Below are 27,853 nucleotides of genomic sequence, written 5' to 3' on the forward strand. Positions count from 1 at the left end.
AATTGTACACTACAGCTCTGATTAGTACACAAAACAAAAATAAAAATAAAAGCATGTTGACAGATATTTGCAATTTAAGGAAAGGAGATTTCTGTTAGAACTCACATTTAGGTTTATATTTATTTTTTTTAGGGATAAAATAGAGGGAAGGTCATCAAAGCTGTGCTTTAGAATCAGCAATGTTTCATTGAAAATTTCACTGTAAACTTCAGCAAAAAATAGATTGATGATGCATTTTGAAATTTAAGTCCTTTATTTGAATCTGAATGATTATCAAATTAGGACACATATTCGTTAATATTTTAACTCACGTTTAAGAACATCATGTTTTTTCATGCTGTACATATTTGTGATTTTAGATAGTAAATGTGATTGTTCATTGGTTGCTTTCTGTGAACATTTCCCATCAAACTTGTCATACTGTGAGTCACGAGTATAGTGTTGTCCCTGAGACAACAGGGCTATACACCCAAACTTCCTAATATGTTCTACCTGTATTAATTCCAGAGCCAGGAAAGACTTTTGATGTTTGTGAATAAACCATGAGTAGTCACGTGCAGAATTATGTGAAATGAGAGGCACCTTGTCCATAACCAGATTCTTTCATATTGACTCTTCTTTTGCCTGGATGATTATGTGTCACTCACCTTCTGAACCTACACAGAAACACAGCTTAAGTTGTGAAGAAACATATTCTTCATTCCTTTTTCCCAATTAAAACTAAAGTGTATGTACCTGCAGTGTCTTGTGGTAATGTGAGGAATGCTTTTTGTTGCCAAGACAAAGAAATGTGAAATACAGGGGTGTTTATTGAAATAAATGTGATATTTACAGTACTGGGAGAGTTTAATCCACAGTTTTCAGTTTGCCTCAAGGAAGTTGGTCCGTGCCATGAAGTGCTTAAAGGAAAACTACCTTTAGCAAGGAATCAGACTGCTCCTGAGCTGTGACAGAACTGACCTTTTGTGTGTGCACACTTTTGTCCAAGGACTGTATTACAGCCACAGACCTTTCAAAATGCTTTCTCTACATGTGCCAATTTATTGCTGTGTTACATGGTTTCAGCTTCCTTCAAGTTCATCAGTGAGCTGATTTCATCCAAGAACTGGGCTAGGATGGTGTTATGCAGGGAAGGGAAGACAATCCTGTACTATCTTCTTAATGATGGCACATAAATACATGGCACATTACCAAAAATCAATGAAAAGTCTTTCATTTGTGCACCTGGGGGTGGAAATGCAAATTATTTTTATTACTCTCTCTCCTTTTAGGAAAGATTTTAAATATTAATTATTTATCCTGCATCCTAACTACCTCTCTAACAGGAAAGTAGAAGTATCTTAGGTAAACTAGAGAAAAATCCAAGAGAATGAAAAATAAATATTAGGCCAGCATTTGTAGTGGTATAAAATCACCCTTTGATGCTGCTGTTTCGTTTGTTCATTACAAATTTTGGACAGAAAATTTATTCCATCTGATCTAGTATATTTGATTCAATTATGAAAGCTTGTAGACATTTTTTTTACATTTTTTATAAGCTTATTTGAGGAGATTTGATGATGAATCATAAGAACAACATATGAAACCAACAGTGTGGGTTTGTTTCATGCTGGTTTGTTTGATTAAGAAAGGTAAGAGTGGCACTGAAGAAAGTAATATACACAGAGGCAAGGCTTCAGCTGCAGGAGCCAGCTCTCCTTCATGCACAAATATGGCTTGTCCTCTGAAAATATATGCATGAATATATGCATCATCTCAGATTTATTGAACATTTGTGCTTTTAGTTAAGGAAAAAGGATAAACTGAAGCAATCTGTAGACACTACTGGTGGCATCATTTCCCAGTGCTGCTGTATTCTTTAGTAGCTTCCCAGAGTTGAACATAATTTATCCTTAACATGCTACTTCATCCCAAAGAGCTAAATATTATTTGCTGCTTACTGAATCAGCTTAGCTGAATGGCATCTGTTTGTATTTTGCTCCCAACCTAATAGTATACATCCTGGTCTAGATGTTTTATGTCCATAATCTCATTAATTACTTGACTCCTTGGAAAGCTAGTGCATTTTAAAGCAAACAACGAAATGTTTGTGTTGTGGGAAGCATTAGTAGGAAAGAAGGTAGTTCAGTTCACCAGGTTCTATGGAGAAGAGAGTTTTCCTGCATCTTTCCTGTTTGTGCCATCAGTAGGAATTATGCGACACTAAAGCTGAGGCAGAAGGATGGCTTCTATCTCTGTGGTAGCTGATACACTGACAAGAGAGAAGTCACAACCCAATAATTTGGAATGTGTCTCTAATTTCTGTTTCAAATTTTTTCAGTCCCGAAACATTAGGCCTCAAAAGTCCCATCTTCTGTAGGACTGATTGGTTTTGCTCTAGGTTTTATTGCTGGTTTGGTTTCATTGCAGAGTAGATGATATTGGCTTGAAGAGAAAACCTGGCTTTCAAAATTAAGATCTTTAAGAAAATATTTTAATTCTCCATCCAGCATGCCATTTAGGTAAAAAAGAAGTTGAAGAGGAGGATTATTTTTTCTGTTACCCAAGAACCCATAAACTGATTTTATGACTTTTGTGCTTGATTTCATACTCATATGGACTATGAGATATATAAGATTTTATGTTAATGGAAACAAGTGATCTCCTTGGTAAAAAAAAAAAAAAAAATTAAAAATTCAATCTTTCATGAAAATTACACTTTTAACCTCTAAATTGCCTTGTTGGGAATACTCTCACTTTGTAAGATTTGGATAATAAATAATTATTTAAATTAAAAACAAAAATTCATGTTCAGAAAGGTTTTTATCATCTGTGAATAGTGAAATGGAAAGCTCATCAAGCCAGATAGGCCCCTGACATGTGTTACTATAAATTTAGGGTGTTTGACATTTCAAAAATAGGTTTTTCCATTTAAAAAATGCACATGTTGTCGACAGATTTTTATGTTGATGACTCCAGCATCTGGTGTGAAATGTATTAAATTTTAAACATGTTGGTGCCATCTTAGATGTTGCCTCATTTTAATTAAAAGCCATAATTTAGATGTGCTCAGCTTAATTGAGTGTCATTGCCAATGATAGCAGGAGGCTCTGTACTTAGCCCATCACTGAATAATGGTATCTGAAAGACTTATTGCATTAAATAACAATGTAAATGGTTTGTGTTTTCTTCAGCTATTTTTTCCATGCTCCTAAAAGAATGTTGTGTGTTTTCCTCTTGGCTTCCAGTGTAGGAAAAACAGGTAGTTGTTTAAGGCAGCAGATTCATAGAACTGGCAAAATCATGGCTGTAACTAAGAGGATGATCTTGGATCTGCCTCTTCACCCATTCTGTGCTGGTGAGAGTGATCTCATGAGTCACCTTCCTCCCACATCCACTCTGGGCATGGAGGCAGAGCAGAGGTGCTGGTGGCAGTGCTGTACTAAGAGGATGATCTTGGATCTGCCTCTGCACCCGTTCTGTGCTGGTGAGAGTGATCTCATGAGTGACTCTGGGCATGGAGGCACAGCAGAGGTGCTTATGGCAGTGCTGCATGGTGAGTGCTGGGGCAGGGCTGTTCCACGTTGTTTTTGGCACTAATGGAACATTAGTGTCTCCATGACTCATTTGGTGAAGGTGTGGACTCTGCTGATGCCACCATAAATTTTTGTGCCCTGGGGAAGAAGTAGTAAATTATTTTGTTCACATTCTTCAGGTGGCAAAATCTACTTCTGCTTAACCTATCAAGTGAAGATGGATAGCTGGGAGAGGATAATCCTTTTGCTAGACTGAAACCATGTAAAAATCTAATGGGGGGCTGTAATTCTTTTGGAAAGGGCAAGTTGAGGAGAAAATCTCTGCAGTCTTCAAACCCAGTTACTGTCAAGCTGTTTGAGACTGAAATTACAATCCTGTCGTGGTTACTAGTCTGGCATGGATGTAGAGATGACTGGAAGGGGTTATGGGTAGTTCTTTCCTGAGTGATATATGCTCTGTATAATTTTGGCAGAGGAGCACACCGTGCTGCAGAACTCCAAGTCTGTGCTGCAGGACTTATACAGCCAAACTCAGCCCTAAAATAAAAGTAAACGACCCCCTGTCAAATACTGCACTTGTCTCAGCTACTTATTACAGGATGTGAGAGAGTATCAGTGCAGAAATTTTCTCCAGCTTCTCCACACAAATCACCACCTGACCTCCATGCTGTCAATCATAAGGCTTTGTAAAAGGCTCATTTAAGAAATTAGAGCACATCCTTCAAAACAGCTCTTGCATTATTAATGTTAGCTACTTCACAAATAATAGTTATAATACTGCTGATAAATAAATCAGGTAGGCAAACTGCTATTACTTGTGATATATAACTGAGACTGGATTAACACAGTCATCCTGTTGGCCTTTTGTTCAATGCATCATAAAGACTAATTAATTTGTCTGGATTAATTTTCCTGTGAACTTTGGAAAAGTCATTACATTTTCAATCTGTTATTACTGAATTACTCTTTCCTTCATTTTGCTTCAGCACCATTTCCAAATGACACATCACAAAAGCATTCATAAATTTTACAGTTAAAAAGTAGTAATTATGGATGTAAATTAAAAAAAATAATTTGAAAAGTGCAATGTAATATGGATTTTGTTTACAAATATTCTCATTCCTGTCCTCATGCAGAATCGTAAGTTCCCAGATTCCTAAAAAGACTACCTGAGGTAGAGTATTTTGAAAAGCTCCTGTCTGCTCTCTGGTGGTCTTGGATGACAATTGCACAGTACAGTGCAAAAATATTTGATCATCCACAATAGTACTTACGGAAGGAGAGATTTCCTCTTTGATTTCATCACTTAGATGGTGAGAGAAATTATTCTTCCTATCAGCTTTGCTTATTTCTTGCAACCAATCCTATATGCTTTCTACATACAATATGTAACCACATATTCTTCTGTTATTATAACCAAAGCTTTTGCCAAGATGCATACAGTGGTACAATATAAAGAATTTATCTTCTAGGTTTATTGTCTAACACTGTTAATGTTAGAGCTAACAGCTGTGGACTTCTTTGGAGCAAAATCAGTTACCCTTCTGTATGTAATATAAACTCTCTACTGCCCATTGAACATGGACAGTGATGTCTAAATAATGGAGGGTCTAGGAAATGACACCCACATAAGCAACTAAATACCTTTTCAGCTCTTCTTAACTGCCTTCTCTGATGATTCTGAGCCTGCTATTGCTTCTATTGATATTCATTTGTAAAGCTCTCTAAACTAGTGGTCTCCAAACATTTTTATGTGCGTGTGTCTCTGTGTGTGTGATTTATATAAATTTTCTGTCTCTCTTTGATCTTGTGCTGGTCCATGTCTAGCCCTAGCATGCAGTGACCCAGCCTTTTTTCTGACACATCCAAAGAGTGCTCCAATGGTCACAGGGAGGGACACTGGCTGTCATGATAAGCAGATAACTTACAGGAGGTGAGGAATAGTCTTATTGATTAAGACACAACAGATTAGAATTAAGAACATTGCACGGAAAAGGAATTAATCAACTGCCTGAAACACAGCATTATTCACCTGATTTTTATGTATTCCAAACATGCACAAAATTTAAAAAATCTCTTGGAAGATTTTTTTTACTTTTCAGAGAACTGTGGCTTGTGGAGGGTATATCTGCTTCCTCTAAAATGCCTGCCAGCCCAGCAGCTGCTATTTGGAATGTTAACACTAAAATAAAGGAGGATACAGGAAATATTAAAAACTGGCTAAATGACTGCTGTCAGTTAGATGCTTTTGGCTGCTTTTGGCTTCTTCAAACATGGGAAACATGAGCTGCCTCACAGAAGATATATTTATGTACTTCTACATCAGTTCATTTGGTGGAAAATCTCCAAATCTGAATAGCTGAAGACTGATATAGATAAGATGTGTTAAGCTATCTGAACAATGGGCTTTGGTTTGAAAGAGGCTTTTTTTATAGTTGTCTTATTTGGAACTAAAATAATTTATTTTAAGGTCCTCATAAATGTATTTAGGAACATTATGGTGGTTTGGGTATAAATGATATTTTACCACTTCAATAATTCCTAGAAACTTAATATATTTAAATCTTTTTAGTTTTTGATGGTACATCTGTGAAGCACTACAGGGTCAAAAGGATGGATGGAAGCTTTTTCCTAACCAGAAGGAAAACTTTTAAAACTTTGAATGAGTTGGTTGACTATTACAGCAAGAACAGCGATGGCCTCTGCGTGTTGCTCGGACAGCCATGCCTAAAGGTAAGGCATGGATGCTACACTGTGCAAACTATTTTTTGTGAGCTAACTCATCAGATATCTGTCAGAAAGTGTTGACCCCATATCTGCTTCTACCATTTCAGAATGTTAATGATCTGCTTGTTTTCAGGAAGTTTTGGGTAGTGTTACAGTTTCCTTCTTGAGTTTGACAAATTAATAATAAAGTACCATGCCATTTTGAAAAAAATCATCAAGTGTTTGGTTGGGGGGGAGGAATATGCCAGATCATGATTTATGAATACCTTTTATAAATACATATGCAAACGAAATCTCCAATTTCATAACTCTAGCTGTCCATATGTAATTACTGAGATAAAACCACAAGGTTCTGGCAACCAGCAAGTCATTGTTCAAAAAGCTTGCTAGAGGGATGATTTCTAATTTGTGCTTTTCATGGGAGGATATTTTCTTTAGTGTATTTCTAATTTCTAACAAAGAGCACCCAGTATGAGGGTTTATTTTATGTTCTTGGCTCACTTTATTGCATGTGTATACTCTAAGGAAACATTATTTATATCTGTTCCAGCTTTACACGAAATAGTTAACAATGATTTGTATATGTCGTTGATGTGTATTATTTATTTTCTTTTATAAGATACAAACTCCTACTACTTTTGATTTATCTTACAAAACTGTTGATCAGTGGGAGATAGACCGACGATCTCTGAAATTAGTGAAAAAATTAGGATCTGGTCAGTTTGGTGAAGTATGGGAAGGACTGTGGAATAATACCACCCCTGTGGCAATCAAAACATTAAAACCAGGTATGTGAATTATTCTTAAATGTTAATGAGCTATTAGCAAGAGTGCTCCTTTACTTTTTAAATGCTGCAGCAAACAGAGCCTATCTGTATATATGCATTCATTCTTAAAATCCACACACCTAGACATGAAGATTGGTAAAGCTCTAGGTCTAGATAGTCTTTGGTATTTTGAATGAGAATTTAATGCAGTTTTCTGTTTCTAGATGAGCTGAATTAATTCAGCATCTGTATCACATAATAAGGCAACCACAACAAGAGTTGTACCTATTTTTTACAGTATTGTTTGTGTGGAAATGAGTCACTATAGATTAAATAATCTGTAGGTGAAGTAATTGATTGCAAGCAGTCTGTCATCTGTAGGGTTTTTCTAGGGATTAGGTGCTATACTGCAGTGATTTCTTCGGTTGTATATAGAATATTTACTATGCTAAATTGGTACTTAAGGAGTGCTTTAATCCTAGTATTGCTTTTAATTTTTAAAGTTTTTGATACACTACATTTATACTCACTATTTGCATGTAATATAAGATTGTGACTAATACAGTTTTTAGCATTTTTCTTAATTATGTTTCATTAACTTCAAGTAATTTGTGCATTTTCAATTGACAACATAAAATATCTGCCAGCAGATGGCAAGAACCACATAGATAAGAGAGGCAGCTTGTATGATATACATGTTTTTTAAAAAGAGATAACAACATGAGCTGTGGTTAATTAAAAAAGCTTGTGTTGGGCACTAATGAACCTGATTCAGGAAGCAGAACAGATTCAGGCCTTTGATTCAATATAGCATCAATATGCTTGAGCACTGCTTGAACAGTCTCCTAAACAGGGAGGAATTTCAGCATATGTTTCAAGTCTCCCTTGTATCAGGATATCTTTTGTGTTTTGGGACATGCAAAGTGAAAGAAAATAAGCCCCCTTTTTTTTTTTTTTTTTTCTGCTTAACTGAAAATATGACATCTGTTCAGACTAAAGACCTTCTATAGTTCATATGAAAGACAATACTTTTTTCACTGAACAGGTGCATCTCCCTAGTGACTCAGCAAACAAAAAACAGCTTGAAATGTCTTTTTCACTGGAGTAAACATAGGACTCACTGCAAACTTGTTATCATGTATAGACTAGTACAGTACAATGGAAGAAACTCCTTCAACTGTGATTCTTTTTGTAGTATCATAGTTCACCTGGGAAAAAGGGCTCGATTAATCAATACTTTTCCTATCTCCGTTTTTTCCACTCTAGTCTGATTCTTGCTAAGGTCAACAGCAGTAGTTTCACTGATTGCACGCTGGGTTGTATTGAGTTAGGGCAGATAGAAGCCCCACCTGGATGCAGTGCTTGGATAGCAGAGAGTTTGTGACCTAACACTGTGATAAGGAAGCCGAACGTCGCACATAGTGTTGCTCAGAATGAAGACTTTGATTCCCAAAGCTGTCTTGATAAATTATGTAGTTAATGTTGAATCTCTTATCACTGTACTTTGTGAACTATCTCATTCTACAAAAACAGTTCAAACAGTCACAAATGTAAGCAATTAACCTTGTAGTAACACATCTTCAGGGAATTATCTTCTTCTATACATTTCTATATCATTTCTTTCTATACATTATCTTCTTCTATGCGTTTTTCACTGTATAGTGAAAGGCATTTGGAGTGCCTTACAGTAATCAGCACATTGGTTTTCCATAGCTTGTTCTCATTGTTACTCATGAGGAATAACACTTCACTAATTAAAGACAAACCACAATACCCTCACCCAAATCTGAGTAACAAGTGTTTATCTTGGTACTAATAAAATTTCAGCAAAGGGTAGGGTTGGTAATTTCATTCACCATAACATAAAGTTGATAAATGAATGAAAAACATAATAGTTAATGAGTAATCAAGAAATATATAGTGTTGATCACTGAAGCTTCCAATATTCACATAAGCAATGTTTCAGGCTTCAAGTGTAACACACTGTAAAATATGCCTCTCCTGTAGCTTGGCTCAAAGATCTAAATCTCTTGTCTTTACACTGGGGCAGGAGGGGGTGTATTTTAAACTACAGACTTTTCACTAAGCTGTTTTACAGTGTAGACTCTCTGGACAAGCAAGTCATCAGAAAAACAGAGGAGTGTGTTAAAGTGATCTGACAAATGTAAGGGGCTGAGATGGAAAGGGCTCTGCTAAAAAAGCTTTACCACCAGAGAAATTGTGAAATGGAACAATGCTCTTATTACCAAGCAGGAGCAGGTTGATCAAGGGTAATCACATGGTGAACAATAGAGAAAGTATAATGCAATCAGAATGTCATAGATTTATAGGTCTTAGGGCCAGAAAGGATTTCTGTAACTTTGGGGTTTTCTGTTGAGCATTATTTTGCAGTGTACATCTGTTCTAGACCATATATAGTCAGAATACTTTGCTGTTATATGCCATTACACATCATCCCTCTGCTGAGATTAGCATTTATATTTAATCAAAATACAGCTTGTTCTTGACTACACAATAATGAGAAGTCCTCTAGTCCTAAGATGAAGGAACTGTAAGAATCTGCACCTAATTTCACATTTGAATTTACCTGATGTCTTCTTTTTAACCCTTACTATGCCTTCTTGTAATAAAATAAAAACCTATTCAAATGTATAAACTGTTCTTTCCATTCTTGTTTAACTATTTTCCACTTGTCTTTAGAAAGGCTAAATGCAGTTTCTTGTTATATAGTGTCCTTCTCATTTCTCAAACAATTTTTTTCTGGACTTAAAATAATCTATAGCTATTGCTACTAAAAGGCTTAAAATCAATGATGCCAATGGCATCCTGGCCTCAATCTGCAATAGTGTGGCCAGGGAGACCAGGGCAGAGACCATTGTCCCTCTCTGCTCAGTGCTGGTGAGGCTACACCTCAAATCATGTAGAGAAAAATCCTGTCCAGAAAAAGAATTCTCCACAACAAAAGCAAAACACCATAATCACAAAACCAAAGTCAACAATTTGCACATAATCCACCCCTTGTCCCTTCAGCACAATTACAACAACTGAAAATATCTGAGATCATTCCACTCTTTGCTCTCAAATATCATTGTCAATATCTTGCCAATTACCTCTCCTTATTCCTTTTACAATCTGTTGATCAGTGTGACTGTATACAGAAAGCAGCAGTAATGTGATGCTTTCATTCAGATAATTCTCTTATTTGTTCGCTGGTTCACTGTCTCTGCTTTGGAGACATCTGTGACATTTTACCAGCCACAGCCACAGCCATGAATGTGTGAATGAAAAAACAAAACTTAAGAACATCTTTGCCTCTGACTTTTGAGCTGTTGACCCATAGTTTTCAAAGAGGTGCAGGGATCAGTAGATAGGAAAACATCTAGAAACCAGCAGTTACTATTTCTGGTTTTGGCTCTGCACAGCACTGTCTTGATGCAGGTCCCTGAACATGTCATTTCACATTTCTGTTTTTATTTCCTCACTGAGACATTGGATTTTTCTATTTAAGTGGAAATCATTGCAGCAGGGATTTGCACTTTGTCCTGTGTTGAGTGTGATGGATTTTCTAGAACCTATTGTCTGGGCTAGCTTGCTTCTCCAGCTGTCAGCAAGTGAAGCAGACATCTATCATCACCAATTAATTGTATCTGATAAAGTTCCTTATGCCTGTTGAAACTGACGCATACATTTGTCATTATCACATTGTAAAGCATCTCCCAAGCTTCTCTCTGCATGGAAACTGTCCAAGCATGATTTTTTTTTTTTTTCAGGAGGTTTTTCCAAAATAGTCTCTGGGTTGGTACTGCCAGTGGAGTTTTTCATAACATTTTCATTTCTCTAATTTGTCGTCTCTTTAATACATATGCAGTGTAAAAAGCTTTGCACTCAGGGAAATACCCCAGTTTCCCTGAAAACAAAAGAGATTTTTTTATTTCATTTAATTCAGTATGTGGCCTTACACTGATATGTAAGTTTACTTCTGTATGGTGACAAAGCTGCTTGAGAACATCCAGAAACATATATTATTCATCTGTTAATATGAATAGGCTATTTTAGTTTCTTGTGTTGTCAAATTCTTAGTTTTTAAACTTTATTTCTTTATTACTCATAAAATTCTTCAGAAGATCATAGTTATATGTTTAATGCAGTCTCCACATAAATTAATTTTCTATAAACTTTACTTAGAGGGCTAGGTTCTTCTGAAGCACAAGGGTACTTTGAAGCAATTTGGGAAGGTTTATTGAAAAGTTGCAAACAAAGGGTCTTGTGATGGGTTTATCAAATATTTAAGGGCCATTTACATTTAGAATAGCAGAATCTGGAAAATAACTAACCTAACTCTCTAACTCATTTCCAGGTTATCAGTGTTTATCTTAGAATGTGAAGCTTCATCAACTCTAGAACAAAATATTTTCAAAGATAAGTTAATCAGAACTGATATATCTGTTTTAAGTAGACTTAAGTTAGAGGTGATTCCTGGCAAAGCAGCACAACATAGAACATCTCAAAGGAAGAGATTCCAACATTTTGTTCTGGAGAATGGCTCTGACATTTAGAAAAACATTTTTCATTCAAAAAACAGATTATCAAGACCATATTTTCTTCAGGTCCTGATAAATTTACTCCCAAACGGGTATCTTACACAAAAGAAACCTCCACTTGTTTCAATAAAGGCTTATGTTAACTAATTGTTTTATGACCAAGTCGTTTCTACTGCTCTTTCTACCTGCTCTTTATCTTGTGTTTACCACTAACAGCTGAAAATGAGTATTTCATTAAAAACATACATATTCAACTACAAGTTAAACCCCCCTCAGTTATTTGAAACTCCATTTGGCATGTGTTTCCTGCCTCAAAGGGATGTACTGTAAATTCTTTGCCACTATTGTGACAGGCTTTATCCAACTAATTTGTAACAAGCATGTTTGGTTTCTTTTAGAGGCAGTTTTTAATTTGCTTATTCAGTTGCTGAAACATAATCTTAGGCAGAACACTCATAAAGACACTTTTAATTTTTTTTCATTTGGCATCCAATCTTCTTATGAAGTACAGTATAAGATCTACAGGGCTGTGGGGGATTGGGGCACTGTCTGCTACTTGCGCTATTTAAAGATGTAAACTAAGTAAAACTGAAGGTTACATATGCTCTGTAAAACATGCAGGAAATACTTATTGATCTTTTTCTGTTTTTTTATCATTATTGTCACTGTTATTTGCTTTTACAGTGTAGAAAAAGATTTGCAGCTATTCAGCTAATGGAAAACTTCCTTCTTGATCAATTTATTGAAAGTTGTCATATCTGAAAAACATGTTGCTTGGTTTCAGTTTATTGGGAGAAGTTTATAGCATGATTAAATTGAGAAATTCCTTGTAGGCAAACTTTGATGGTGGGAGCAAATCAGACTGTCAAATTCTATGGTGTGAAGAAATCCTGTATAATGATCCATAGAGGGTCCATGATTTGGTAGACCCTAAGTGAGCAAGTAGTTCATTGTTTTTAGGATCAACTTGTCAAATCTTGGCACTGATGCTAAATCATAATTCACGCTGATGCATTTGCTTCTGGAGGCAGAATGCTTCACACCATGCAGCTGTAGATTTTAGGTTGATTTTTATGACAATGCATATATCTTGAAACAAGTAAGCAAATGGGGTAAAATTTTAAATAAATATCAAAGTGAGTCCAAACCCTATAAAGACAACCTTATAAATTATTTTTTTAAATCTAGAATTGGTGGAAAGTTTGAGTAAATCTGTAAAGATTGTGCTGTTCTAAACAAGAAAAGGATGTAGAGTAAGCATCACAGATATTTTGGGTTTTCTCCCTGTCACAGTCTCTACTTTATCCAGACCAGGTGTGATCATTTACTCTTTGTGAAGGCCCCCACTTTCTTCTGATAGTGAGTAAAGAAAATGAGTATAGCTTGTACCTGTTGAGGAGATGTATTATTGGCTGCTTGCCATTTATTGATGGAAATCCAAATACTTTGACTACTCCTCCTAATAACATCTTACCAAATTGGGCAATATGGGATTGCCAAGGGAAGTATGAGGAAACAGAAGTGAGGAGTACCTGTTCCTTTCAATGTAATCTTTGCTCTCCCAAATAGCAATTTCAAGTGGCTCTTTTTTCATAAAGTCTATGTCAGGAGCATTTCTGAATCTTTCCTCTTGTATTGATGTGAGGATAAGAAATCACACATCATTCCTATGTTTGGGAAATAGACCAGGGCATTTTTCAGGAGGTGGCATTTAAGGTAGATTTTGGGTGAACAGGCTGATTTTCTAGTCCTTTTTGTAGAACAGATTATCGGTTGGAATTTTATTGCTGAGCCATTTAACATCCTCCAAGAGTTTCACCTAATTTAAACATCCATGTTTGGAACACAATCAAACTCCCAAATGAACCTTATAGATTACCTAATATTAAAAAGAAAAACCATAAAGACTCTTAGTCTTGCAGCCTTGGCTTCTCAAATTACTTAGTCTGCTTGCTGAGTAAGATGAATTTGTTTTTAAACATGGCATAGAGCAGAATAAGTTGGATAACTAGATATTTTCCTCTCCAATCTTAACTGTAATATTTTCTTAAAGTATTTTGATTTGGGAGGAAGGAGACATGAGTAGTTAAATAATTTCACATTTGCATGTAAAGCATTTTGAAGGAGATATTATTCACCAGCTTCCTCAAACACCTGACAATATCTGATCACTACTGGATCATTCATCTAGAAAGCTTTGATTCTTTATTTGTTTGTGTTTTCTTAATAAATCCCCTATTCAGTATCCATGACCTTTAACCCTACATTTGCCATGACTTTAGCTTCCTATACCACTTCTGACTGCTTCTTTGACATAGTTTCTGCATTGGTTCACTATATATATGAATAGAACTAGAGATGTTATGATCTTATGTAACACTTAAAAAGTTGGCATCATTTGCTGGTAAGACACTTTGGTATTTAGGGGTTGTAAAATTAATGTTACATCTGTGCATACACTGGTATTTCTGATAGGGTTGCTATTGCATGATCATTATAAATAGTTATTTGTTTTTGTATATATAAAATGCACACACCATCTCTGCATATGCTAAACTGATTTCAGTGCTTTCTGGCTTTAATTGGTGAAGCTGAAAATATAGTGCAACAAATTTTTATTGCAGCACTAGTTTTCTCTCAGAATTTTATGTTCATTACCTAGACACTCTCACCTCAGTTTCTGATCCTTTCATTAACCAGTTGTTTGTTTAAAATGTATCCCTTAACATTCTAGCCTTGTTTTTTTTTCCTGTTTTGGGGAGTCCTGTGGGTGGTTGATTTTAGCCTTTATATTTCTGGTGGCTGGGACACATATGTTGTCTGTCCCTACACAACTGGCATGTTTCACTCATTAAATGTTTGTTTCAGCTGCACTGTCTGTTTTCTGTGGGAACTGTGAAGATTTGAGATGTTAATGTACTTTCAAAACCAGAAAACAATATCAGTTACTCCCTTAAGATTGCTGGTAGAAAGCCCTTTAATAACCTTGGTTTTGCTATATGCTGTTGTTTCAGGTTCAATGGATCCAAAAGATTTTCTGAGGGAAGCACAAATAATGAAGAACTTGAGACATCCAAAGCTTATACAGCTTTATGCTGTCTGCACATTGGAGGATCCAATTTATATTATTACCGAGCTGATGAGATATGGAAGTCTTCTAGAATACCTTAAAAGTAAGCAAATGACTCTAAACTCATTTTAAGGGTGCTGCAGTTGAGTAAATACACTAACATAAAAGACAGAATTACAACACCCTAGTTTAATGTAAAAGCTGCATTATTTGTCATGTGTGGGGGTGAGAAAAGCAGAAAGGCTTATGAATTTTTGACAACCAAAATATTTTAAAAGTAGGAAAGAATCACATCCACAGTCTGATTCTTGCCTTATAATGGCTCATATTTTTTCATCCAGTTCTAGGAGTAGATGGGAACATACACAAAGGAATAAAAATATAAGTATCCAGAAGGATAGGTCATCATATTTGACATGAAATAGAAGCACTTCCACAAAATGTACTTAACAGCTTTGAAAACTATTACTAGTCAGGGATAGCTTTTCACTACAAATTTGTCCCTTGCCTATCTCATCAGGGCTTTTATCTCAGTAGCACTTCAAAGTGCTCTTTTGAAGGCAAATAATAATTAAAAATAAAATTGTACAGCCTGGAACAGACTAGCATAATGATTGCACTTTTAAGTTCACTCCTGTTATTGGGAAATTCTTGATTCTAGTGTTGCTATCCATTTTTAGTTTAGCAGATGTCTTTGAGATGCTAAATGTCTTTAAAGCTGTAATGATTTCTTGAAGACAAAAATGTTTGCCACGGTTGTCATGCTGAATTTCTTCTCTGTTTACAGCCCATAAAGTAAAGCCCTGTGTAATACCACAGACAGCATTTACCATGACACATGCCTTCCCCCATCTTCTCTGCGGAACCATTTTTAAATGAGGGTCTGTCCATGCACAATTACAGCTAAAGAAATCTCTGACACAGAGACAGCCCTTCCAGGAACTGCCCACAGTGGGTCTGCCATGACCTTGGGCCAGATCATCCACAGTTTTGTAGGCATTTGCTGGCCAGACGTAGCAAGGCACAAATTTCCTTCAAATCCTCATCTTTGGTGCCTTTGTGTGTAGATTGCAGCTTATCTGATTGAAAGAGCCTGGCACATCAGGAAATGATTGCTGTGCATGGAAACATTTATTGCAGTGGAGAAATAGCTCTGAGAAAGCCAGGATGAGTCACAGCTGTGGCAGAGGTGAAAATTGGCCTATTAGTGTGCATAGTGTAAACATGTCCAGAGAACATCAGTGCTGCAGCCTCTGTGTGGATCAGCTGCCAGCATAAGCACAGCACCTTGCTCCTTGCCTAAGTGCCCACTCCTGTAGCTCTTCATCAGAGGCTGTGGAAAGTCAGCTGGTTTCCAGGCTGCCATCAAGATATCCACAAAAATGCCCAGTTGAAACCCAGTCTAGTGGTATCCCTCCTTGTCTGATGACCGATGCACAGGGAGGTGCACAGAATTAAGAGGTGGAGGCAGAGATCCAAGGGTTTTGATAGGTATTGTGGTCAGAGAAAAGTCATTGCTGTCAGTGAGACTAATAAGGAAAGAGATTTGAAGCTCGTATAGAGCTCTGTGGCTGGAAGTGATCTATATCAGCTGGAGTGCACAGCTCCTGGTAGGTTTTCTTGAGATTCAGCCTCTGTAGGAAACAGGAAAATATTTCCAGAAGGCTTCTGTCTCTGTGTGCACTATGGGTAAATAAAGCAAACTAGAGTGGAAGAAAGTCCAGAGATATTCTTTGTTCCTATTCCCCTTCTAGAACTGTATGGTATGCTTTTCCAGCTTTAAATGTCCCTAATATTTTATTCACAGTTACTATCACATTTCCCCAAATTGACAGCTACTTAATAATGATGGACATGGGAATTCCCTCTGCCCACTGTAAATGTACTTTGGGAGAGTTCTTGATGAGCACTGCTATGCAGAGTTATTGAGCTGCCACCAGTATGAGAAAAATGCACCTGAAAACTTTTCTTTGTTATTGGAAGTGAATGAAATTGTCATAAATATACGAGTGCTTTTATCAATTCTGATGGGCCTAGGGCTTGTTCTGGCAGGTATGCAGTCTTGAAATTCAGTGAATTATTGTGGAGGCAATGTCCTCACTGGAGAAAGTGCCGCTTATTTATTTTTCTCTTTTTTTATTGTCAGATATCTGTCAATGAGAATATTTTCCTGTCTTTTCTATATGAGTGGTTATGATAGATTGCTTAGAACAGAGTGCAGACCCCAAGACGTCTTTAATATTTTCTCTAATAAATTTTTCATATGAAGTTGAAGGTTTTGTCAAAAAATATTAGTAAAAAAGGACATGGAGGTGCTACATTTTCTCAATCAGTTAAAGAATAATCCATGGGATTATTTATAAATTTAAAAATTCAGCAGTAGGGCCTGATTTTGAGTGTGAAAGTTATATAAACATATCTATATCTATAGCTAGCTAGCTAGATATAAACTTAGAGTAGCCTTCCACTACCTAATGGGAACCTATAAGAGAGCTGGAGAGGGACTTTTTACAAGGCCAGGTAATGGCAGGACAAGGGGGAATGGCTTTAAATGGAAACATGGTAGGTTTACATTAGGTAAAGTGGGATGAAAAAGTTCCATCAAATAAAATGCCAGAACTGGAGAAGGCTATTTAAAACAATACTAAGACATGCTATCACTGTAAATCAATTAAAAATAAGTGAGAGAAAACCGCCAGCTACAAAAGTTTTATTCCTCTAACACAGAGGCAGTAAGTAAAAGTCACCAAGCTGATGACAAAGAACTGCTAATAAGCCTAGCAGCAAGGATTCAGCTTTTTGATATCAAGGCTCTGAAACAAAGTTGAAATTGTTTTGAGTGTTAGAGACTACAGAGGTAGAAAGCCATGCTTCAGTGCTGCAGCATTTGGGATTGTGTGAAATGGTCCTTGAATGTAATACTGATTTGGTTTACAATCAATTACTTCCTGGTTTAAATTCTTTGCATTGACAAGTTTGGTTAGCTGTTCCCAAAATGCCACAAATTTGTACTCAAATGTGTTATACCCCAATGAATTTTTATTTTTTCTTTGTTACCCATTTTACAATTTTTGGCTGCAGTTTTTCATGGCCTGAGACTTTCCTTAATTTGTAGAGGCAGGTTGCTCAGCTCAAAGTTCTTCTACTACATTGTTTGAACAATGATCTTCAATTGCCAAATCTCAATTTCTGGAATTTGGTGGTAGGAATGACATGCACATTGCTTCAAAAAGCTCTACTGGAGAAGGAGGCAGCTTGAAATCATCTCAAGGAGTCCTACTCCTGAGTAGTGACAACAGAGATGACAGCGTGAAGCAGTCAAGTGGACTGGAAAGTGAAAATGAGTTATACTTGACAGCAGATGGTATTTTTCCTAGTCAGAATCATTGAGGAATAGGGAACAAGGATAATTTTGTGATTTTCCATCTTTAGTCAGCTCTAGCTACAACTACTGGGTATGGACATTAGCTCTTACTCACAGTTTGGAACAGTTTTATGAACCCCTAATGTCAGAAAGGTACATACTATGTTACTATCAGTAGATAAAAGATTTTCTTTTCGGACTGCATCAGCAGCTCCTTCCTGGCCTTGATTAACACCTGCATGTAGTATCTACTGTTTTAGAGACGATGGGACAAGCACTGTTACTCAGTTATTGGGAAATAAGTAATGTCATTCAGAAATCTCTGTCATTTGGCTGGACTGTTGCTTTATTGTATTGCATGATTTGGTTTATTTGTGCTGGCTTTTTTGAACCAGGCAGGTTTTCAGTTATTTATGTCTGAAATCAGCATCTTGTTAATGTTCTTACGTTGTTCTTGTCATCTCCTTTTTAAACAGAAGATGGAGGCTCTCAAATCTCCCTGACACATCAAATAGACATGGCTGCTCAGGTGGCTTCTGGGATGGCATACCTTGAATCTCAGAACTATATCCATCGGGATCTCGCAGCCAGGAATGTTCTTGTTGGTGAGCACAATGTTTACAAAGTGGCAGACTTCGGACTTGCAAGAGTTTTTAAGGTAGGTTATGAGAGGCTTAAATGTCCCCACTTTTACCTCTGGAGAACAAGGTGGAAGAGGCCAACTAAAGAATGAATTGATGGGTTAAGACAAAGGCAAGCCCAGGGAGAAGAGGACCTATAACCTGTTCACTTGTATCTTCTACCTGCATTATCCCATGCGAGGTCAGAAGTTGTCCTGTGCCTTTGCGTCAGTTTGAAGAATCTTGGTGTCTGCTTCCTACCCAGCCACCCAGGAAGGACCCTGGCAATACCCAGCTTTATCCACAGTGTTTGCAACATGGAGAGGAATGGTGGAAAGGTTGTACACCTGGGCCTGTAAGGGAAGGCATATAAAAATGTATTGACATATATTCTCTTGTTGTTAACTTCCCCACTGCCTCCATGGTGCTTGTGATCACAGGCAGTAATCATAAAAGGACCTTATTCCTCTCCACAGCTAACAGCAACATTTGTAAAGTGAGCTCTCAGAGCTTTAAGTCTGATGCAAATTCTTTGTCACTGCACTGTTTTGGTTTTTTTCTCTAGTCCTTGAAGGCAGAATGCCAAGGGTCACCAGCCAAAGTATCCCTTTGGAAGAGCTGTGGTTTAGAAATGAGATTTCCTACCTCTGAAAATTATTTAATCAGTGTTGGAAAGATTTATTTTGCTACATTTTATGGATTTCAATATGAAATCCATAATTTCTGAGGCTATTCTTGGATTTTATTATTTATTTATGTTCTTGCACTGAGAAGGAAAAACAGAGAAAAAAAATTTCTACTTCTCATTTTGTTTTTCCATTCCAACAGCAGAAATTGAAGTTTATAATAGAACTGGATTTATTACATACATTATAGAATAATGGCTTAGCAAAGGCATCAAGGGACTTTGAAAATTCTTTTAATTTAATTTTGATTATTCTAAATATGCATAAGTTCATATTACAAGTTCTTTAACCTAAAAAAATATATCTTTTTAAATGAACAATGCTCATAATGCATTTGTTTCTTGTTTCCAAAGATTAGTGTTATGGTCAAGATGCCAGCTATATAAGTATAGAGATATAAATCAATAACAACCAATATTTTTAAAACCATTGAGCATTGCAGCTGGGAAATATACATTCTGTACTTAAACAATCAAAAAAGCAAAATCTGGTACATGTATGTCTGGATTTGCATGTGAAAAACTTGACTGAGGCTTTAGGTGTGACTTATGTATACTAAATTATGTGTAGGAATTAAAGAGAGAAGAAATGTTCACAAAATTTAGATGTCCTTGCGATAAACCTTTAAGGACATGATTCTACAAACTGGCAACTCAGCAATTTTTTTGTTTCTTTCACCTACACTTTACATTAATTAGCTCAGGGGAAACTAATATATTAACTTGAATGAGTGAGAGTTTATTCTTTCTTCCCCAAAAACCTGCTTAAGCCACTGTTATCAAAGTCAATGACCCTTCAACATCACAATAAATCACAGAAGAAATCTTCTGAAGTTCATTAGCTCTTGCTCTTGCCTTCTCTCTTTACTCTAGACCAGACGTGGAGACATTTGGTCTCTAGTGTCAGCAGGATGCTTAAACTGCCACTCCTGACAGACTTTTGAAATCTTGCATGCCGGGTCCAGAATTCACAGCAGCAAGTCATAATTAATCAGGAGCCAGTCCAATGCTGTGTGCTTGCTTGAAATGATAAATGCTTTAGAAAAGCCTCTGATGAAGCCTCTGCACTTTTCAACTGCAAAGCAGAATCCAATGGTAGACTTCAGAAAATGGGTCCTTACCTGAAAAACAAGAGTTTGGTTAAAAGATAAGATTAAGCACATGTTAAGCTTAGTCAGATGCCTAAGTGGTTTGCTGAAGCAGGTCTGAAACCAGGCTTGTTTTGTTTTACCCATGATAGGTAGAAAATGAAAAAATATATGAAGCTAGGACTGAAACAAAACTCCCAGTGAAATGGACAGCCCCGGAGGCAATCCGCTACAACAGATTCAGCATTAAATCAGATGTCTGGTCCTTTGGAATACTTCTGTTTGAAATAATCACCTATGGGCAGATGCCTTATCATGGTAAGTACTTTTACCTAAAGAAATGATGGCTAATTTTTTTCTTGATTTCAGAATAACACAAAAAAAGAAGGTTGAATGCCTGTACTATGGGCATGTTAAAGGGTTAAAATTTTAAAGAGAGGAAGAAGGTTGTTCAGATGAGGTCCATTTAGTAGGGTAGACCTTCTGGCTTCCCTGGGCATCCTGGCAGCTTTTCAAAGGCTGCGGTTAGCGCACATTCAAGCTTCCTCTTGATGGAATCAGTCTGCACTGCAGAGGCACCTAAGCCAGCTGGCTATTTTCCTCCATCATCAGATCAAAGATGCCAATTCTTGGAATGTGAAAAAGGGAAGAAATAAAGGGAGGGTTTTTTGTTTCCCAACCTGTCCTTTTCGAATTTTTTTTTTTTTTAGTATATCTCATGCAAGAATAGATTATGTCTGAAGCGCTGAACAAGCACTTCAGAAAGAAGGTGTCTGAAAAATAAATCAGGGTGCTTTTACCCCCCTCCCTCATGTATGATTGCTGCAGTGAAAAGTCTTCATAAAGGAAAGGATCACAAGAATTAAATAATTAAAAAATAAAATGTCACCAATCTCAAAAGTAGATATAGTAGTCTGAGAGCAGCTACTATTTCTAGTACGGTGAGAAATGCTCAAGGAACTGTGGCTCCAATAACACAAGATATCAGTGAGATGATTGACTGTGACTCATTTTGTGCTGGTGAGTAGAACACAAGGGAAGAACTAAAGCAAAAAAAAGTTATGTTGTCTGTACAGGCCTGAGGGGTGGTGCGTTTGCCATAAACTACATTTCACTGGGTCCCAAACGGATATTTTCTGCAAAAGGAAAAATTGATTTTGCTTTTTGATTCCCACCCTCACCTCCTGCGAAATTGTTCTGAAGAAAAAAAAGCAAAGCAAAATATCCTGAAGTCTTATATAAACTATAGTTGTGTACGTATGGACACACACACACATAAATAAATCATTTTAGTATAAAAAATATGTAACACCGTAGCTCTGGATATTGTCTGAAAACTCATTCAGTATTACCCCTTTGCAAAGGCATCTGTATCTTAAAAGTAGAAAATGTCATTTTACTATTTGCTTACTTAGTATTACTTTCAGGAGTTTGTTCTCAGTAATCAGTTAGTTTATGTTGATTTGTGGTGGCAGTGGATAATGTGCAGAGGAAGCACCATCAGAGATCTAGGGAAAAGAAATTAACACAATTCAAGATTTAATTTAAAGAGTAAAAAGATTGGAAGAGAACAGGACAATAGTCTTAGTATATAAAGGTATAGCAAAGATAGGGAAATGAATGGTTTCTTCTCCATGACTGGTGGTGATGGAATAGGGGGTATACCATTGCCCAGCTGCCCCTGTGGAAACAGGGCTGACTTTAGGAAAAAGTTTCTAAATGTGAGGAAAATTCAGCAGCAGATCAGGTTTTCTTAGGAGATTTCATAGTCACTGAGACTAGAGGCATTTAGGAACTATTTAAGCTATATAGGTGTCTGAAAATTTTTGACAAACCCAGATGGTGGAAGAAAAGCCTCACATGCAGACATCACAAATTTATTTGTGATGCCTTGTCGCTGGCACAGTCAGGGTGAGGTGGTGGGGAAATGTTGGAGTTGGTTTTTAATTGCTGGTAAACATTAAGAGATGAGACTCTCCTGGAATCATTCAAGGCCAGGCTGGAAAGGCTTTGAGTAACCTGGTCTAGTGGAAGGTGTCCCTGCTCAGGGCAGGGGCTTTGAACCCTGTGATATTTAGGGTCCTTTCCAACCCAAACCATTCTGTGGTGATTCTGTGCTGAATAGAGAGGAACACACGGCACCCAGAAGCAGGTCCTGAGTAGCCTGATGAACTCCTTTTGGCTTGCAGGTATGCCAGGACACCAGGTGATCCAGCTCCTGGACAATGGTTACAGACTTCCTCAGCCGGAGACATGCCCAGCGCCGCTCTACAGGATGATGAAGCAGTGCTGGAATGCAGAGCCTGATGAGCGGCCCACCTTTGACTCCCTCAGTGACCAGCTGGAGAACTACTTCAACAACGAGCTCTATTCCTTTGCCTAGGCCCAGGCCATGGGACATGAACTCAGGATGCTCCTGTAGGACATGTCCTAGCCAACATGGCTAACAGAGGCTGTGGAGTCAGCCTAAGCCCAGGTGTGGGGTTATTTGGGGGTGCTGAAGAATCCTGGTACACTTCCTCCCCTCCCTGATCTTTGAAGACTCAAATTTTTTGCTGCTGGAAAGTGTTTTGCAAGACAAAGCATCAGGAAGCTGGAGGGTGGATGTTTCTAAAATTTAGTCTTCTATTTATTTTAAAACGACATGTTGAAAGAACAAACAATTGAAATTAGTCTTGCTAAGTAACTATTGTAGCTTTTTGTAATTTCTTTATTGGAATAATTATTTACTGTTAGACTTTTCATTCCTATCAGTTTGTTCTCGGGAAGGAATGTGATGGCTCTACACAGCAGGATCTGTGCTCACAGAGTCCTTTCATTGTAAAAAATAATAAAAGTAATCCTGTGACTGATGGCTCTGATTTGTCAGAATCCAAATTAATTTCCTTGCTTAGAATTGAAGTACATGTGCTTTTGCTATATCTGAAAATAATGGGAGATATTTATGGGAGAAAAGAAATTATTTTGTTTTGTAGTTGCACAGGCTGATCTTTTTATATTTTGTCTACTGTACTCCTTTTACAAGAATAAACAAAATTATTATTTTGAATTATTCTTAGAAGTTTGTTCTTAAGATTGTTAAATATCTATGAGTTATTGTCCATTGAACTGTGAGGGTTTATTTTATGGCTCTTAATTTTAGGGATATTGGAGGAAGGGATATTTTAACATGAACTCAAGACTGTCTCAGTGTTTTAGAGTGACAGCCTTTTCAATCCTGCTTCCCCAAATCACAAACCCGCTCCAATAGGGCAGGTCTAGGTATTTTGCAGAGTAATTAGCAATCTTTTCTTCTACTTTCTTTAGGTTCAACTTTAATACAGGAGATTTAAGTAACAGATGATCCATTTTATTTTGTTCAATGAGAAATGGAGCCCAGGTGCTTCTTCCAGCACCCTATATAGCCGGCTATAGATATTAAATTTTTTTGCCCTTTCCCTAACCACGGTATCAGTTCTGCAAAAAATCTGGTATCACTGTGACAGTTTTATTTTCTCAGTTGTGAGGCTTACAGAACCAAGATTTAATTATTTGCTTATGATTCATCAGTTAATTATTTAACAATATAATTCAGGAATTAAGATCTGTATTGTGTTGACATAGTGTGAGGTCAATACAAGTGTGCTACCATTTTCCTCTAATATCAGAAAGATCCATTACTGGATCTGGGTGGCTTTTATTACATCTTTTCCATATGATTATCTTCACTTTATATTTCAAATCTATTCATCTTGTTTGCTTGCCTTGCTTCTAATTTTTAATTTCCTTTCCCCCTCCTCTTACTTTGGAAAGTAGAACACTGCTCATTTCTTTCATACACACCTCTTAAGCACTCATTTTTCAAATGCCCTTTCCTTATTATCATTTTTCTCCCCTTTCTATCTCACTACAGTGGCTTTCCAGCACTGTGTCTATGTTCAACTTAATTTTCTGTGGAGTGTTTCTCTCTACTAATCTTCTTTATACTAATTAAATTTGTAAAGCATAACACAGCTATAATTAATTAGCTGTCATAGCATCCATGTGATTTTTGGAAAGTAATCATCCACTCTGAAAGAAGAAGAGGTTGAATGGCTTTGCCAAACCCATCTGATAAGAATTGGCATGGAAGAGCTTGGGAGATTCCCAGTCAAAGTCTCCTGCTGTCCTCCATCCATGCTTGTTTTGAGACTTGTGCTAACTTCTGGCTCATGGCCTCAACAAGATATTATTTATGATTATCAAACTTCCATCAATCCATGCATCTCTTGTCTAGCTAGGAGCTGTGTTTAACACTGTTACAGTATGAGGTTAACCAATCTCACAGAGTGGGCTTATGTAATAATAGGAATGCTGTTATGTGGAAAGATCTCTTCATCAAACTTGTGATGTTCCTGTTCAAGCAGTATTTCTAACATGATTTTTCAGACTTATGACATTAAGAATGTTGCAAATAGAAGTTGAGTTTGCCCAATTAAAAAAAAAAAAAAAAAGCCAAAAAGCCAACAATCCAAACCCCAAAACTGCAGCTAAAAGATCAGCCTAGATGTGTGCATTTCACAGGAGACAAGCTGCCAGGAAAAAAAAAATTGACAGCTAGGAAATAGGAAAGTTTTCAGAATTCCAAATTACACTAATTTGGTCCAAGCTGCTCTGTGCTGGCCTCTGCCCTTGGGTGGAAGTCAACAGGATATTGCAGAACTCTACTGAAGTGACATCAGTAATTCTGAAGAAATCCCACCTGTACAGTGGGATTCCGAAACCAACATTAAAGGAGTAGAAAGTCTGTTTGTCCAGCTAAAGTGACTTTGTCTCCTTAATTTCTCTTATAGTCAAAGGAGAGAGAGGCTCCTTGAGATGATGAGTCAGTGCCCCAAAACTTCATTTTTCCTCGGAAGCACCCTTGGCAGGGTTCTCTGTAGTTGCTGCTGTGAAGGAAACAGCTGAGGAGGGTGTGTAATAATCCACCTGCTGCAAACTGCAGTCAGCTGCTTCAAGATCCCTCTACCAAGTGTGGCCTCAGGAGCCACCTGAGACTGAAAGGAGCAGAAGCTGCAAGTGAGCTGCACCCTGCTGAGCTGTGTGAGGAGCAGGCACCTGCATGTGACGGCCTCCAGGTGATGCAGCCTGGCACACTGGGCTGTTGCTGGCAGGCACCTTTCCCTGCCCTTCCATCCTGCCACACTTTCTCTTCGCATGCTTGCACGGCCACAGCTGCTTAATGGAGTTTGGGTCTGCCAGCTGCCTCTCCTGTCTGCAGGCCCAGGGTGGCAGACCTGCAGTGCTGTCTGAAAAGCAGCAGGTATCTTCACTTTGGTGTGTCTCATTATAGGCACTACAACAAGTAAATTAATTTTGTGTTCATCTTTGAGGCAGCCCGTGCATGTCTGTCCTCCCCAAGATGCACTGTAGGTGAAAAGGTGTGGTGAATCTTTGACGTCCAAGCCTGAGCTCTGTTTCCATCTCACTACTATGTGTCCTGAGACTAGTGCACTTTCTTTTCACAGCAAATTGAAAAGCAAGGAAAAGCAGGAAAGTAGGCTGTTCATTTTTCTCTTGCTCTAATTACACTAAATCTGGTGCCTGGTAGAGTTCCTTTGCCTCTATGAACAATCCAGTGGAGGCCAAGCTTGGGAAGGACCATAGGTGCTGGCCTCAGATCCATTGGTTTTCTGGCTTAATCCATGCACTTGCACTCACTCCCTCATTTTGCCTGTCTGGAAACTGCTGCCATACACGGGAAATACTACCACTCTAATATGAGGTCTAATTTTGGATTTTTGTTTTTCCTTGGGCTAGCAGGGGAACAAAGGAGACAGAATCACTAAATGCAACAGAATCAGTAAAGCTCTGGAAATAAAAAGTAATAGGGAAAATTATTAATTGGTTTTCAGCTCTTTCCATATATTTGCAGTTGAATGGATCCATTATTAAGAAAGACTGGAGGAAGAAGGCAGCAAAGAGTGATAAACCTTCACAGAGTTCAATTTGCTTACAGGCAATGCAACAAGCAAAACTGTACCTTTTCAAGCCCATTTCCATTTAATGATAATTTTATTTATGTGACAGATAACAATTACAGTCAGAAGTCTTTTCTATGACTTGTTTTAAATTAAACCTCAAGGTTATCATTTCCAGTTATAGTGCACAGCAAGATATGTTTAACAGATCTCATTCTATTCTTGAGGCCTTTTATGTTCAAGGCTCTGCTAGAGCTGTCTATTGCACTTGTTTTTACCTGATGGATCATGGAGGGAAAATAATGGATTCAGTTATGAGAAACAGTAATAGTTTTTTTTGAACTGACATAAATTTCTATGTTTAGATAGAATAAAAGGATCAGGAAGACATAAGTTGAATTTTCTACAATAGACTGGTTCTTGTGAAATTCACTTCACATAAATTGTACTGAGATGTCTTTTATGTAATGTTTTATTTATGTAATTCAGTTATTCTTTGACAACTAAATCATTTTATGTGGTTTTACAAATGATAACTTAAAAATGTCCAGCCATAAAGAAAGAACCTCTATTTTCCTTAAACTCTCCATTCCTCAGAAAGTTATGGAACAATGCAGTTGAGAAGTAAGTATTAGAGAGTCCCTTGTGTTTATTTTTACTTCTATTGAAGAACTCATTTCACTTAATCTGCACTCAACAACATATGCAGGGGTATTAAACATGATAGGGTAAGAGGGAACTTTGTGTCTCTCATACTGCTTTCTTTTATTGTCCATTGTATGCCATACTTGCTCTCCAAATTACTTGACTATGAGCATAAATTTTCTTTGTGTATTTTTGTAACTTACAGCAAACAAGGAACTAAACCAGTCGAGTGCATTATTTTTGTGGTGGTTCAGATTCAACAAGTTATCAGCACAGAGAAATGGAGGACATGACTTATTCAATTGATTGCTCTCTCTCTCACATGCTTCTGTTTCATGACTTTAAAAATTGCTGTAGCAACACATCCCCTCAGTGCCCCCCAGCCATTGTGACTGGTCAGCTACTTGTAGTGTATGGATCTTGGAGCAAAGAAAAATGCTGCATGTAGGAGCTGCTCCACTGTGCTTGAAGGGGTGTAAGTGTCTGGTATATTTTTATGGAAAGCTTCGTAGCTTTCATCCTGTCCCAACAAGACCTGGGCCAGCGTGTGCCTCAGCCAATGCTGCAAAAGTTTGCTCAGAAGCAAGTTTGTCTATGCTTGAACAAAATACTGAACTGGGGTCAATGAAAAAAGACTTAATTCTATCCATGCTTACTATTAGCAGGTCCATGTAATTTATTTTTTAGTCTCAGGCTTCTCAGAAAAGACTAATGTGAAAGAAAAAAAAATCAATGGTATATATGAGCAAGCTGGAGAAATCACTGAAAAGTACTTTGGCATTTTAATCTTCATGGCTATATTAGGCTGAAGGAGTCAGTCTGGCCTTAGTTCGGTATAGAGAAAATTAAAATGTATGTTTGAAGAATTCAGTAGCCCAGAAATGAATTTTAG

The 27,853-nt window shown here is 37.3% G+C and overlaps 1 protein-coding gene across 1 annotated transcript in view; it reads left to right on the plus strand.

Annotated features, from left to right (window-relative positions):
* FRK (fyn related Src family tyrosine kinase) overlaps window positions 1-22,760 on the plus strand; it is a 44,686-nt gene extending 21,926 nt beyond the window's left edge. The window contains exons 3-8 of the mRNA XM_066545800.1: window positions 6,088-6,248; window positions 6,862-7,030; window positions 14,565-14,723; window positions 18,461-18,642; window positions 20,530-20,695; window positions 22,567-22,760. Of these exons, the coding sequence (XP_066401897.1) occupies window positions 6,088-6,248; window positions 6,862-7,030; window positions 14,565-14,723; window positions 18,461-18,642; window positions 20,530-20,695; window positions 22,567-22,760 (1,031 nt within the window). The remainder of the gene's footprint in view (window positions 1-6,087; window positions 6,249-6,861; window positions 7,031-14,564; window positions 14,724-18,460; window positions 18,643-20,529; window positions 20,696-22,566) is intronic.
* Window positions 22,761-27,853: the final 5,093 nt, after the last annotated feature.

Source organism: Molothrus aeneus, chromosome 3, assembly GCF_037042795.1.
Source record: "Molothrus aeneus isolate 106 chromosome 3, BPBGC_Maene_1.0, whole genome shotgun sequence".
In the NCBI taxonomy this organism is placed as follows: Eukaryota; Metazoa; Chordata; class Aves; order Passeriformes; family Icteridae; genus Molothrus; species Molothrus aeneus.